The sequence below is a fragment of the Nannospalax galili genome, unplaced genomic scaffold (genome assembly GCF_000622305.1).
Source record: "Nannospalax galili isolate Female #2095 unplaced genomic scaffold, S.galili_v1.0 scaffold180, whole genome shotgun sequence".
In the NCBI taxonomy this organism is placed as follows: domain Eukaryota; kingdom Metazoa; phylum Chordata; class Mammalia; order Rodentia; family Spalacidae; genus Nannospalax; species Nannospalax galili.
In genome coordinates, this window is record NW_008348199.1 from 109,124 (window position 1) to 124,330 (window position 15,207).

The following is a 15,207-nucleotide window of genomic DNA, read 5'->3' on the forward strand; positions in this document are numbered from 1 at the left end:
ACAACCCTTTATCTGGGATTATTTCCTTCACGAGGATGCATGTATATTCACAATCCTTACATGTGAGTATATATTCTGTGCTTGTATGTATACATTTCTTATGTGCATGTATGTATTCTGTATGTACACACATGCATGTGTGTTTTGTGTGCACCTTATGTATATATTCAGTGTGCATGTATATGTGCATGTGTATTACACACATGTACATGAATGTACATTCTCAGTGTGCATGTGCACATGTACATGTATATATCCTATATGTGTATATAGGTGTATGTTTGTGTGGATACACATGTCTGTATCCTGTGTGTGCATATACTCCATGTGTGTATGCACATATAAGTATACATGTCTATATTCTGTGTACATACATGTTTATATTCTACATGTGCATATATGTCATGCGTTCATGTGTGTATTCCATGCATGGGTGTATATATGTGAATATTCTGTGTGTGCATGTAGAGATGTATGTGTTGCCTTCCTGTCTGTGCCCATGAGTGCATTCCTAATGTGTGCGTGTCTGTGTGTGCCCTTTAGCACCCTTACCTAGATGGAGGAAAGGACTCTGACACCATCATCTGTCTCTTCTGAGGCATGGCGCAGGGAACCCCATTTGCCGAGGAGCAATCCCATGGAGCCCGGTGCCTACTCTCTCTCCTAGGACAGCCCCTGTTCAATGCCCAACTCCCCTCAGCCCTGTGGGTGGCATCTGTGTAGTGTAGCACTTCCTCACCCCGCTGAAACACTAGAGTTAGCCAGCACAGTGCCACCCTCACCGGGGGCAGGTGGATAGGTCTGCTGTCAGGAGCCCCGAGCAGGCAGGAACAGGCCCCTCTCCACTGCATTCTGATCTAGGGAACATGACCGCCTCTCTTCTCTGTCCCCTCCCTCCGTAGCCTAGGAGCTGGGGCAGTCAGACCCACATCAGAGTCTCCTGCATGGTGGTGGCATCATAAGCACAGGCACCCTAAAATGTGTGTTTATGCCTGTGGTCTGCACACGGCCTCTCTCCAGTACAGTTGAAAACATGCTCATATTTGGTATTAAGTAAAAATGCATGGGACACAGAGCCCACATGTGCAGAAGGCCCTCATCTGCAGCTTCTAGCACTGACCTGGGTGGGCCCAAGGAGAGGGGTGATAGACACTGGCCAACTACCATGAGGCATCTTTGCCACTCAAAGCACCCGTCCTGTGGTGTTTGTGGCATTCCCTGAGTCACCCACCCGCCAGCTCTTCCTCTCCCAAATCTGAAACTAACCACTGAGTGCTACCACCTTGCCTCCGGTGTCCCGTGCTGTGTGGACATCTCTTCAGGCCCCGTTTTTGGTTCTTTTAGCGCATATCCAAAGCTAGAGTTACAGGACCCTGGGCCTGTGCTGGATTCTGAGGAGACGCCACACTACCTTCCAGCAGATATCTGCTGACTTGAAGAAGGTGGAGGCGGCCTGGTGGGGCGTGGGCTCCTGCCCCGAGACCTCAAACTCTCTTCTCACATTGCAGAGGGCCCCGTGGTACAGCCGGCTAGCCGGAGATCCACCCCACAGATGGCACAACCGGAGCCCAGGGCTGGCAGAGAAGTCCCGGTCAGCAGGCGGAGGAGACACCCGGATGAGCCTGGCCAGTTTGCCGTTGCCCTGGTCATCATTTACCGGACCCTGGGCCAGCTGCTTCCTGAGCACTATGACCCGGACCGCCGCAGCCTCCGGTGAGGCCCGGTTGCAGGGAATATGAGAGGGCCTGTTTCCACAGAGGACTGTGGCCTCCACAAGTCAGTCTTAATCACTCACCATTGTTCACAGTGACATCATACTTGACCCTTCGGTGACCCCTGTAGGGGTTCTGGGTCTGCCAGATCAGTGCTGTGCCCTGGGTTAGTACATGCCCTTTGCGTCAGCTTATGTAACCACTTGTGCCCACGGTGGCCCCTGTGTTTGTACTGTCTTATGTCTCCTGTCTTCCACACCTGGAGGCCGTCATGGGTGGTGCCTGTGGTTGCCTCTGCCCTCTGCTGACCAAGGGGCATTCAGCCAGTGTGCTGGACACAGTGTGTGCTGGCCCGAGGAACCTTGCCCCCTGGCTAGAGGGCTGTACCCCCTCATTTTCCGCATCATGCTTAGAGATGGTTGACGGGGCCCCAGGCTATGATCCCTTCCCCTGGTTTCCTATGCTGGCCCTGTGCTCGACGTTACCGCTGCATGTCACAGCTTCCAACATCCTTGCATGGGTGCCCTCTCTTTGGTCTTAGGTTTCTAAAGCCCCCTTCCCCTGGAGGTAACAAGTCTCCTTGCATTTTGAGAACACAGACACCGAAGCCCGGGCCCTCCCAAAGGCAGCGCTCTTCCCAAGGCCTGTGCCTCAGTTGCTCATCTGAAGTGTCTAGACTCAGGTTTTAAAGGAACATGACTTAATCATGTGTGTTCCTGTGATCTTCCCTCCCTGCTACAGGCTGCCTAACCGGCCCGTCATCAACACCCCAGTGGTGAGCGCCATGGTGTACAGTGAGGGGGCTCCACTCCCTAGCCCCCTGGAGAGGCCTGTCCTGGTGGAGTTTACCCTGTTGGAAACTGAGGAGCGAAGCAAGCCTGTGTGTGTGTTCTGGAATCACTCCCTCGAGTAAGTGCAACCCCAGGAGCCGTGGGCACCTCTGCAGGGAGGGCTTGCCTTTGTATGGAAGGGCCTTCCAGTCCTGAAGGCTCACTTGGCTTCCAGCTTAAAGAGACATGAGGTTTCCCACCTTTTGCCTCTAGAAGTCAGCGTGTGCCCCCACACACGTGTACACACACACATACATAAAGTCATGCACACATGGAAGGATCAGTCATGTCCACATTGATCTACACACACACAAATGTGTACATATGATTTATCTGTGTGTATTCATGTGAAGACATGTAGACAGGCACAGGCATGTACACACATGCAGGAGCACATGTGGAAATGTGGACGTGTACACATGTGCATACAACATACTCATGCAGAAATAGACGTGCATACGCAGGGCTCCCTCAAGAAGGCTGTGGCATAGATGGCGTGCTCATCTGTAGGACACCTGAGATGCAGTGGCCACCAGGAGCAACCCTTGTCTGCCAGGACAGCAAGGGCCACTTGGAGGAGTGGGTGGGACTCAGAGACCAGCCCGTGCAGAGGTGCTACAGTGCTGGTTCCAGGCTCACCCTCTGCAGCAAGGCTTGTTAACTATGTTTCTGGAGCCCACAGAGATGCTTCCAGAATGACTGACGTGAAGGGCTGTGCTGGGGCTGGAGAGATGGCTCAGCGGTTAAGAGCACTGGCTGCTCTGGTAGAGGGCCCAGGTTCAATTCCCAGCACCCACTTTGTGACTAACAACCGTCTTTAACTCCAGTTTTAGGGGATCAATGCCCTCTTCTGACCTCTGTGGGCATTGCATGATCCGGGTGCACTTGCCTACACGCAGGCAATATACTCATACACGTAAAATACAAATAAAGTAGTTAAAAAGAAAGAAAGAAAAATGGGCACTCGTATTTCCCTGTGCCTGTGCAACACTGGATTCAGAGGCTGGCAGCCTCTCTGTGGCTAAAGCCAGTGGGGTGGTGACATTTGTCTTTTGGCTTCCCGAGTGGTGTGAGGTGCTGTGCTGGGTGCTTCCTTCCCCCGCTGCTCAGTCTTGTTTTCGCTGTGCGTATTGGAGGATATGGGGTGGAATGGGGAACTGCTGGGACAGCCCTTGTCACCAGGCTTGGCACACAGTCTAGAATGTGAATATCACTGCTGCTCACACCGTGGTGAGCCTTTGGGGGGTCACTGCATGGGATTTAGGGGATCAGAGCCCAAGCCCTTTCCCCACACCTGAGGCTGGACAGAATGTTGTCTGTGGGATCCTTCCATGGGACATTCCCCACGTCATGGTTCCCCTGGATTGAGGCCGTGCACCCTTCCCTGCTCCTGTGCTTTCCAAATGCCAATTTACAAGCAAGCGTACTGAATCTGGGACATAATAGATCCTCAGCTCACAAAGGGAGAGTGAAAGGAGGCGTTGGCGTGTGGCGTGTGGGCCCCTGGCTGCCAGGCACGACACGGCTGTCTGTCCCTGGCCATTTGTTTGAATCCTGGTGATTAGCTGTAGCTCTAGTGATCTTCCCCCTGCTTTGTGTTGTTCCCATTATCCCCATGTCTGAGTGTTCCTGGCAGCCATCACACCCCATTTTACAGATGAGTAAACTGAGGATCAGAGGGGTTATAGGACTTTCCCAGAGCCAGAAAGGGCAGGGCCCTCGTAACTGCTTGTTATTTGGGGCCCATCAGTGAAACAAGAACACTAATTGGGCCCTGACTTCCAGGCGGCTCCTGTGAAACATTGTGTAAAGTGAACATGAAAGCGAACGATGAGCAAACATCTTTGCTGAGGCTCCGGAGGCCCGAAGAACAAAGTGGCTGTCTCAGCCTTAGCTGCTGCCTCTGGCCACGGTGTTTTCTTCTACTTGGCGTATAAACTTCAGACGTGCTAGTGAGAGCCTGGGTCAGCTACAAAAGAGAAAAGAGCTTTCACGTGGGCCGCCGTCCACAGAGACGGTGACAGTGGCCCTCGTCTTCGGTGTGGCGAGGCGGGCAGAGGTGCAGTGGGGACCATGGGTGGCCATTCTCTGTACGTTTTTCTTCCTTCCTGATCAAGTCCAGCAGTATCAGGACAGCCTTGAGACCCAGGGGCTGGCTGAAGGTGGCTTTGGAGCCATCCCATTGATGGAGGACCCAGCTTAGCCCTTTCCCCCTCTTCTCCATAGTGTCGGTGGAACAGGAGGGTGGTCAGCCAAGGGCTGCGAGCTGCTGTCAAGGAACCGGACCCACGTCACATGCCAGTGTAGCCACACAGCCAGCTGCGCGGTGCTCATGGATGTCTCCAGACGTGAGGTGGGCACTTCACAGCCACCCACCCCCCAGCAAGCCTGGGCATGAATCCCTGTAGCATCTGGAAGTTAGGCTGGTCCCCCCGAGACCCCCATCTTCCTTGTGAGTGTTGAACAATCTGAATGTGCCTACTGAAAGCCATGTTCTAAGAACTGGTTGAAGAGATCTAGAGAAAACCTTGTTAAAGGGTTTTAGGGTCTGGCAAGATGGCTCAGCAGGTAAAGGCATCTGCTGCCAAGCCTGGACATTTTAGAGTTCAATCCCCAGGACCCACATGGTAGAGAGAGAGAACTGACACCAGCAAGTTGTTCTCCGACCTCCACAAGTGCACCATGGCATGTCTAGGTACACACACAGACACACAAATAAATGTAATTTTAATTAAAAGGGGGTAATTTAGAACTTGGCATGGCTTGGAATTCCAGCACTTGGAAGGTGAAGGATTACTGTAAGCTCAAGGCCAGCTTAAGCTACAGAATTAGACCCTGTTCAAACAAATACGTAAATGTGTTTTCAAAGAACCTGGGTTATAAAGGTGTTAACTGTAAGGGTGTTGGGTGGCAAAGCCTTAGGCCCAGAAGCTCCTGGAATGTCACCTCCTTTCAGGGCAGGGCCCCCAGCCGCCTGTCTGTTAGCCTATGCTGTTTCTACACTGCTCTGGATGTGAAGGTCTGCCAGGCCACACGCTGGCCCCAGGGTCAGAGGGGTGAGGAGAGGAAGCCAGTGACAGGAGGGTGATGTTTGACCTCTGGCATCCTAAGCAGCCTGAGAATGTGAGCCAGGGTTGTGGTGTGGTTAATTGATGGCCTGGGGTAGTGGGCTTTTGAGCAGCTGAGTGGCCATGGCATACGGCTCTGTCACCAGCAGCACCTTCTAGAAGATACTGGAGAACCTTTTGCCCAAACCACTTAGGACTCTGAATCCTGATTAGGAATCACACTGTGTAAACTCACAGAAGGCTCACCCAGAGTGGCAATTCATTGCTGAGCTGTGTGATTAGAAATGGTGGTAAATCTCCTGTGTATTTTAGCTCATTTTAAAAAAAAAAGTCATGTTCATGTCTTTAAGAAGTGGATGGAGGGGCCGGAGAGATGGCTCAGCAGTTAAGAGCACTTACGGTTCTTGTAGAGGACCTGGGTTTGGTTCCCAGCACCCACATCAAGCAGCTTACAACCACCTGTGACTCCAGCTCTAGAGGATCTGATGCCTCTAACCCCCAGGAGCACCTACATTCATGTGGTACACATAAACTCATGTTGCCTTATACACATATGTAAAAACAGTGAAAGTAAATTTTAAAAAAGAAGTGGATGGAAAGAGATCTGGAAATTTAAAAAGTAAGTTGATCTGATATGAACAGAAACCCAGAGTTAATCCCCTGGTAGTCTCCCTGCAGCCCCAGCTGGCCTGGAACTATTTAAACCAGGCTGGCCTTGATCTCACAAAGATCTGCCTACCTCTGCTTCCCAAGTGCTGGGATTAAAGGTATGCACCACCACACCTGGCTCAGAAAACATATTTTTTAATGTGTCAAAATACACATCACATGTTTACCACATACGTGCAGCTTACGATGTTGGCGCATCCCCCTGTTGTGTGGCCTTTGCCGTCACCTGTCCCTAGAGCTCAGTCACTATCCCAGACCAGTCACCTGGTGTGCAGTTCTGTGCCATCCGTCATGAGAACCACCGTTCAGCACATTGATACACCAGACTTTGATACTATCCACCACGTATTTTGTCTGTGTTGTTCAAATACTCATTGGAGCCAGACCCCAACTTCTATCTTTACCAACCTGCCTGCAGCACGGGGAGGTTCTGCCCCTGAAGATCGTCACCTACGGTGCCCTGTCCTTGTCCCTGGTGGCCCTGCTGGTGGCCTTCATCCTGCTCTCCCTGGTCCGGACGCTGCACTCCAACATGCACAGCATCCACAAGAACCTCATTGGGGCGCTATTCTTCTCCCAGCTCATCTTCATGGTCGGGATCAACCAGACGGAGAATCCGGTGAGACCACTGCTCTCTCCAGCCTACCTTGGGCTTCCCCATGCCCTTTCACCTGGGTGTGCTATTATCTGGGTGTGCCGTCAGTGCACTGTCACTCAGGAGTGCTGTCGCCCTGGAATGCTGCTGCCACCGTGTGCTCCTAGTCTTCCAGCAAGGCCCGTGCGGTAGAGGTGTCCTGCTTGCCTTGTGAGGGTACTGCAGTTCAGCATTGTGCAGGGACTCCCACAGGAAGTTGAGGCTTTTGGGCCATGCTGGTGACCTCATGCCCTGTGGGGACCCTCCCTCCAAGGGCACCCATAGGAGCCACACCTGAAAGTCTAAGGGTCCCATAGACATTGTGTCTCACCCTCTTGACATAGACGCTAGTGATTCCATGGGTGGTTATAGTCATGTGCCAAATCCCAGAGTCCTGTGGGCTTCAGTTGAGCTTTAGCGGGCAGAACACCCTGGCAGTGCCGGGTCTTATGAGTGTCTGCAGTGGGCAGCCTCTTCCATGCCTGTGACAACCCTGGGCTTCTCTGGAGAGGGAGCGGTTTCTAGTTTTGGATGGAAGAATAGCACTTGCTCAGGGAGGAGGAGGGGAGGGAAGGAAAGACGGAACTTCCACTTGATCTGATTAAGAAAAGGGCTGTTGAGTTGTGTAGGCTCGTTGAGTGTTGCATGGGATCCTGGAGAACTGTGTGAACCCGTGGGGGTGTTGCAGAAGTGTGCAGGGGTCCTGGCTGCTCATGAGAGTTATGCACTCCACAGTGGGGTCACCAGGGTAGAGCAATGTCTAGGCCAGAAAGCCTCCAGTGTGTGCGAGGCTGGCATGCCGGGCCTGAACGTCCAGGGCAGCAGGGCACGGGGAGCTATAAGAAGCCCACGCACCAGGGCCAGTGAACTCCCCCACCCCCTTTGCCAGCAAGGCCTCATGAGGCATAGCCACTTGGGAGGGCCCTGGTCTCTGACACTGCTGAGTGGTGCAACTTGTCACTGAAGTTTTAAAGATGCCTCTCGGAAGAGACACTTGCAAGAGGCTTAAAGATTGTGAGTCACAGGTCTGAAGAGATGGCTCAGCAGTTAAGAGCACTGGCTGTTCTTTCAGAGGACCTGGGTTTGATTTCCAGCACCCACATGATGGCTAACAACTATTGATAACTCCAGTTCTAGGGGAATCCAACGCCCTCTTCTGACCTCCATGTGCATTGAACAACATTGGGTGCACTTACACACTCATAAAATGAAAATAATGTTTTTAAAAAAGATTGGGAGTCACAGGCCAGACATGGTGGTGCTCGTACCTTTAATCCCAGCACTTGGGAGGCAGAGGCAGGTGGATCTCTGTGAGTTCAAGGCCAGCCTGGTCTACAAAGTGAGGTTCAGTCTCAAAAAAAAAAAAGTTTGAGTCTCGAGAGTCTTGAGAGGCGGCACAGTGCTGGCCAGAATACACCAAAGGTCTCTGGTTATGAGCCTGAGGCTGGCTGAGGATGAATGGCCACACCAGGGACTAGAAACAGCTGCATAATGAGATGACCTACCCACAGGCCTGTTGTTTCTGTGAACCTAGCGAAGTAAGTATAAAATGTGTCTATAGAAGACACAGGTTCATTTCACAGCTCAAAGGAAATAGCTATGAATGCTAATGAGGAAAAATGTTCTGGAAATATCATACTGAAACTTGCAAGACCAGCGAGATGGCTCAGCGGGCAAAGGTGCTTGCTGCCAAGCCTGATGACCCGAGTTCAGTCCCCAGGCCCCACATGGAGGAAAGAGAGAACCAACTCCCCCAACCTGTCCTGTGACCGCCACAGGTGTAGTGTGTGTGCATACACACCCACAATAAATCAGTGTAATTAGGAAAATATTTTGCAGGGTGTAGTAGCACACTGGAGAGGTAGTCATATTGCTGATATGGAAAGAGGACGGGCCGAAACCCAGCAGGCTGGGGGTCTCCAGTGAACAGCAGCACCCAGAAGAAAAGATCAAAGTAGAAATCAACAAAGAAAATGAAGATAAAGGATCACAACCATGAGCTGTTATTTGAAAGGATAAATCTCTATTGAGAGCAATTAGGGGGAAAGGCATAAATAGCAACATTGGGCCTGAAAAAAAGAAACTCGTGTCGCTTGATTTGAGGCTGACAGAGTTGACGTTCAGATGGAATGACTGCAATCCTAGAGCAAAACAGCTGTTTTCTAAAAACCTGTCTAAGGCGTGGGCACTTGAATCTCCTTGGCTCCGTTAACAAATCAACACCTGTGTCAAGTCATTACGGTGATTTAGCAGCAGATCAATCTATGAATGTCATCCTCACACTACATTTAAGGAAAACTTATTTTCTAATGCAGAAAAAAAAATACTGGTAATTTGCTGGGCGTGGTGGCGCACGCCTTTAATCCCAGCACTCGAGAGGCAGAGGCAGGCGGATCTCTGGGAGCTCAAGGCCAGTCTGGTCCCTTAGCGAATCCAGGCCAGCTAGGGGCTACAGGGAGACCCTTTCTCAAAAAGACAAAAAAAAGAAAATAGTGGTAACTTTTATTCCTGTTCATGGTTAGAAAGTGGAAAAAGTAAAAAAAACTTTGAACAAACCAGAATTTGGACCTTGCTCAGGTCCTACCACAGGAGGGCAGTGCCTTGGCCGCATCTCAGGCATATGCTCGCTGCGCCCCAGGTGTGCCATGGGTAAAGCCTCAGCAGGAGGTTGTGAGATGCCCCGCAGGTGTTCTCCGGATCTCTGAGCTCAAGGCCAGTCTGGTCCCTTAGCGAATCCAGGCCAGCTAGGGGCTACAGGGAGACCCTTTCTCAAAAAGACAAAAAAAAGAAAATAGTGGTAACTTTTATTCCTGTTCATGGTTAGAAAGTGGAAAAAGTAAAAAAAACTTTGAACAAACCAGAATTTGGACCTTGCTCAGGTCCTACCACAGGAGGGCAGTGCCTTGGCCGCATCTCAGGCATATGCTCGCTGCGCCCCAGGTGTGCCATGGGTAAAGCCTCAGCAGGAGGTTGTGAGATGCCCCGCAGGTGTTCTCTGAAGAAGGAGAGCGGAGCCTGTGCTGCAGGCGCTCCCTTAAGGGCGTGCGGAATGCTGAGGGCCACCTGCGCCTTGTGACTCAGCGGCTGCTGGACTGAGCCTTCCCGGCACCAGCCAGCGCAGACTAGGCAGGCGCACCCTGCGAGGGTGCACCATCCCTGGCTTTTATGACCTTTCTGCAAACTCATAGTTCTGTCTCTGAGTGAAGTTTTTCACCTCCCAGAAGCGTGACAGGCTGAAATGATTTATTGTGCATTCACGTCTTTGCTCTGTTTGGGGTAAGCGAGGATGTTCCCTACAGAAGTGTACACACACCAGCCCACAGATCCTGGAAGCTGTAACTTTCTAGCCCCTTTTTTATCAAATGGTGGTTTTGAAGGCTTGCTTTTGCATCATTTAAAGCAACAAGCCAGCCAACCTTCCCACCCTCTTCCTCAAACCAAGCCAGCTGCACTTCCCACTCAGGAAACTGGCATGTGGTGTGGGTGGGTCCAGCCCCTGCTCATACCTCGCCTCTGGCTTCCTGATGCCAAAGGGCACATCCCAGACATAGCATCATTGTGTCCCCTTCAGCTTTGGCTCTGGCTTTGCAGTGTGTGGGGCATGTGCTCATGTTCACGTGGGTCCCTCATACTGCCCGGGTGTTAGTTCTGGAGAGCACCTGGCCCAGGGAGGCTGACCTGGCAGCAGGTGGCTCCATCCTGGCACTTTCAGCCTGTGCTCCCGTTGACCTCTCCTTAGAGTACAGTGTGTATTGTACTCTAAGTGGCCACATCTAGCGAAGGGTTGGGTGGTGGCTCTCCTCCTACCTATATGAATGGCTAAATTGTGGGTGTGGTCATAGGTGGGGCTATGGTGAGGATGTGGCCAGAGGTGGGGCTAACTTGTGGCTGTGGCTAGGGTGCAATCAGCGGTAGGTGGGACCAGATTCTTACTGTGTCTTCCCCCAGTGCTCCCATTCCCCAACCTGCCTGGCTCGACTTCCTGGCACCTCTTGGGAAACCTGATGCTTCCTTCCGCTGTGTGTTCAGAAGGCCCACGTGCAGCTGCTCTGGGCTGCATCTGCAGGTCCCATTGTGGGAACTCCATTTATGCTAATGGTCCCTTCTCCCTCGCAGTCTTCCTCCTAGTGCTTTCCCTGCCTCCTGTGTCCCTGCAGGCAGGGCTGGTTCACCCAGCTGCCTCAGTGCTCCAAGAGGGGAGGCATGCTGTCCTTTAGCCACTCTGTGTTAATTTTTCTCTTCATAGCACTTGGCTTTTGGCCAGACAGAACACCTGTCCAGGTGAGGGCGGACAGGTGGAACAGTCTGCATGCTCTCTGTTCTTAGAGTAGCAGAAAAAACAAAGACCTATTCCTATTGGACAGTGGGGCCTCTGGAGAAGCCCCTCCCCCTCAGGCTATGGAAACCCCTGTGGCATCAGTCCTGAGGGCTAGCCTGGGAGCTTTCAGCCTGAGCAGATGGAACACCAGAGTGTTTTTGTAAAGCTCAAATTGAATGCCAATGTTTTAAAATTTGGGACCAGTCCCCCAAAATACATATTTCCTGCATCTCTAAAAGACCAGGTGCTCTGTCCACACCTTGAGCTACACCCAATCATAGCAGTGACCCCAGGTTGAGGAAGGGGCTTTGGGCAGAGCCCCAGGTGCCTTCATGTACCATCAGGAGCCAAGATGCAGTGGCCATCCCTGCTCAGCCATTCCTGCTGCATCACGCAGGAGGAACAAGGAACTTCACTGCCCTTTGGAGACATGAGAGACCCACCCATTGCAGAGTGGCCCGATTTAGTCACTCCCCTCCCCAATTTGGTTTCTGCCTTAGGAGGGGCTCCAAGCTTGCTACCCCTCTGCAGTCCCAGAGCTGTGGGGTGCCGTCGAGCCTGCCCCCTCCGCAGTCCCAGGGCCCCGTCGAGCCTGCCCCCTCTCCACCAGTTTCTCTGCACAGTGGTTGCCATCCTTCTGCACTATGTCTCCATGAGCACCTTTGCCTGGACCCTGGTGGAGAACCTGCACGTCTATCGCATGCTGACCGAAGTGCGCAACATCGACTCGGGGCCCATGAGGTTCTACCATGTGGTGGGCTGGGGTATCCCTGCGGTTGTCACAGGTGAGGACACACAGGGCAGCTCTGCCGGGTAACATTTCCTTTAGCCGCCTGCCTCCTCTTCTCCTGGCCTTTTCTCTCAGCTTACCTGTGTGCAGAGTAGCCTTTCCAGCCCACCCGGGAGAGAGATCCCTGCTCAGGGGTGAGCTGCTCGGCCAGGGTGCTCAGGGTTCTTTGTGCAGTACCCAACTAGGAAAAGATCTGTGTCTATCATTGGATGTGTGGGAGTGTAAGTGAAGAGGTGGGGGTGGGTGGCTCGGTGGTGAGCAGCTGCACGGATGTGGATGGGTGCATGACTAAATCATTCTAACGACTGGGTGGCAGTTGGGTGAGGACTGCCTTCCGCACACACTTCCTCAGCAGGCATTTCATTAAATAGCAGAAAGCCAGTGCTTCCTGTTGAGAACAGAAGCATGGATCTTCCTAAACCTCCTTCCCAGCGGCCGAGGTGGAAGCCCAGCACGTCTATTTGGACACAGCCAGAGGGCAGAAGCACTGAGAAAGGGGGCTGCTAGGACCGTCTCAGTGGCCAGGGTGACAGGTCTCCTAGACTCTACACTCCTACCCAGGGTCCCTGGGCTTCAGACATGACTATGGCTCACGCCTCTGCTCTGAGGGACCCAGAGGGATGACTACACTTCCATTCAGACCACACAGGCTGGGTGGCAGAGGGCGGTGGCAGGAGGCATGACCCTTTGGTGCCGCCACATCCCGTTGCTTTGCTTGATAGAGGTGATGTCTTCACCCAGGTCAGCTGTCAGCATGAGCAGCACCGTCTAGAAAATGAAGTGAGCGTCTTAGTGTAGAAGCAACCTTGAGGCCTCGGTGAGAGACCTTCCCCACAGCCTGTACTAAGTCTGAGTGGGAAATGTTGCCTTCTGAGGGCTTTGCAGTCTCAGTCCAGTTCACAGTTCTAACTTGCTTTAAACATGTCTCTTGAGAAAGTCTTAAGATTGTGCCTGAGGACCCTCAAGGATGAGGTTCTGAGCATCCAGGTCTGCTTGAAACAAGGCCAGTGTTGAAGACGGTCCCTGAAACTTTCTGGAGGGTGCTCCATAGACAGGTGGTTCTCACCCATCTTGTCACTGAGTTGTGGTTGTGTTTAGGTGATACAAGAATGTGAGACACTGGGGGCTCGTGTGGTATGTGGTGAGTGTGTGTGTGTGGATATAGATATATATTATCTCCACCCACACACCCACAGCTCCCTGGTGAGCTACCCTCCCCTATACCTTGGGCTGGTTATGGCCTCTTACCCCTGTGTGCTGGCCGTCGGGCCCTCTTGAGCAAGCACTGTCTTGCTGTTTTTCCAGCCCAGCTGGCCCTCCTCAGCAGCCCTCTTCAGGGCTCCCCACCTTGATGGGGCCAGGCTGTGCCAGCTGCCGCCCCCTGGATCACAGGAGTGCTGAGCCTGACTTAGTTTGAGGTGCTTACAGACATTTCTCTCTGACTCCTTGATCTCTGAAGATGGTGGTTCTGGGTCCCTGGTGGCCCTGCCCCAGCTTGTCTTCAGCTGCCCTCCTGGGCTGGTGGTGGCCGTCTGGGTCTGGGGCTCACCCTCTTCTCTGCCTCTTCAATGTGTGCAGGACTGGCAGTTGGCCTAGACCCTCAGGGCTATGGAAACCCTGACTTCTGCTGGCTGTCCCTTCAGGACACACTGATCTGGAGCTTTGCAGGGCCTGTCGGAATGGTGATAATTGTGAGTGTTAGAGTCTCCCTAGACCCGCCACTCAGGACACAGAGGCCCAGGTGCCCCAGGGTGGGTGGCTGGGGTCAGCAATTCCTCTGGGTGACCAGGGTTGGCAGGAAGGGCTCACCTCACAGTAATAATGATCACCAGACTGTCCAGGCTGCTCTGGGGCCCTATCCTCAGATCCCCAGGTCCCAAGGAGACCTTCGTGCACAGGCAGCCTGGAGTGGCGCAGCAGCCCTGGGGGCAAGGCCTCTGGTCCACACACCTCCAGGTGCAGGTGAAGACCTGCAGGAGCATTGGGTTCATGAAGATCAGATGGATACAGCAGGGGAGTTGATACCTGAAGCTTCTGTCATTGTTTTGCAGATCGACACGGTCATTTCTGTCCTGTCTGCAAAGGTTTCCTGCCAGCGAAAGCACCATTATTATGAGAGGAAAGGGGTTGTGTAAGTCGGGCCTGAACCTGGCTGGGTGGGACTTAATGCCAAGCCAACCCACCAAGCCTCTCAACTTGGCCCTGAGACACCCCCCCCCCCGCCACGCAAGTGCACAGACTACATGGTGGGCAGAGCTCTGTGAAAGTGCCCATTAGCCACTCACCTACAAGGGAGCTGGCCTGACTGGTGGGAGGCAACAGGCACTGGGGCTCCAGGGATGGAGCTGGCACGGATGTGCGTGACACCATGGTGATCAGCCAAGCAAGGAGGCGATGAGGCCCGAGACAGGCTAAGCTGTAGGAACTGGGGGAAAGGGATGGGGTAGGAGAGGTCCCAAGTTGAGAGTCAGACATGTGGTCAGTGTTGGGTGGAATCAAGTGAGTGGGCTGGAGATGGAGCTTTTTTGTTTGGTGGCGTTGATGCCACCAAAGTGGCACCAAAGTGGAGTAAGCCCCTTGATGCAGCCTCAGAGGCTGCAGGATTTTAGGAATAGACAGGAAGGATCTCCATTCCTCATAAAATTAGTGTGAGCCCCAAGAGGAAGGGTCAGGAGAGAGGGACAGAGGGTGTCTTTTGGGTGTCCCGGCCCTGTGGCCTGTTTCAGCACCCATGAGGCCAAGCCAGCGGGCAGGCTGAAGGGATGGTGCAAGGAGGAGCCTCACGGTAACAGGAGGGCGCTGTGCTGGCCGCCCAGCCTGGAGTTGGGAACTGAGTCCAAAGTGAAGTCGGAGAGGGGGAGCGTGGCTGTGGCTGCCTGCCTGAGCCCGCCTGTCCCCAGCTCCTTCAGTCACATGGCTACAAAGCCCTTCCACAGCCTGTGAAGGGGATGGGTAGTTGCTAATGGTGCAAGGAGGAGCCTCACGGTAACAGGAGGGCGCTGCGCTGGCCACCCAGCCTGGAGTTGGGAACTGAGTCCAAAGTGAAGTCGGAGAGGGGGAGCGTGGCTGTGGCTGCCTGCCTGAGCCCGCCTGTCCCCAGCTCCTTCAGTCACATGGCTACAAAGCCCTTCCACAGCCTGTGAAGGGGATGGGTAGTTGCTGTCCATTTTACCAGTGGGGAGACCG

General features: G+C 53.1%; 1 protein-coding gene across 1 annotated transcript in view; it reads left to right on the forward strand.

Annotated features, from left to right (window-relative positions):
* Celsr1 (cadherin EGF LAG seven-pass G-type receptor 1) overlaps window positions 1-15,207 on the forward strand; it is a gene marked incomplete at its 5' end in the record, with an annotated part of 85,749 nt that overhangs the window by 65,927 nt on the left and 4,615 nt on the right. Inside the window, 7 exons of the mRNA XM_029569105.1 lie at window positions 1,509-1,713; window positions 2,454-2,621; window positions 4,769-4,895; window positions 6,698-6,898; window positions 11,842-12,016; window positions 13,600-13,712; window positions 14,073-14,152. Of these exons, the coding sequence (XP_029424965.1) occupies window positions 1,509-1,713; window positions 2,454-2,621; window positions 4,769-4,895; window positions 6,698-6,898; window positions 11,842-12,016; window positions 13,600-13,712; window positions 14,073-14,152 (1,069 nt within the window). The remainder of the gene's footprint in view (window positions 1-1,508; window positions 1,714-2,453; window positions 2,622-4,768; window positions 4,896-6,697; window positions 6,899-11,841; window positions 12,017-13,599; window positions 13,713-14,072; window positions 14,153-15,207) is intronic.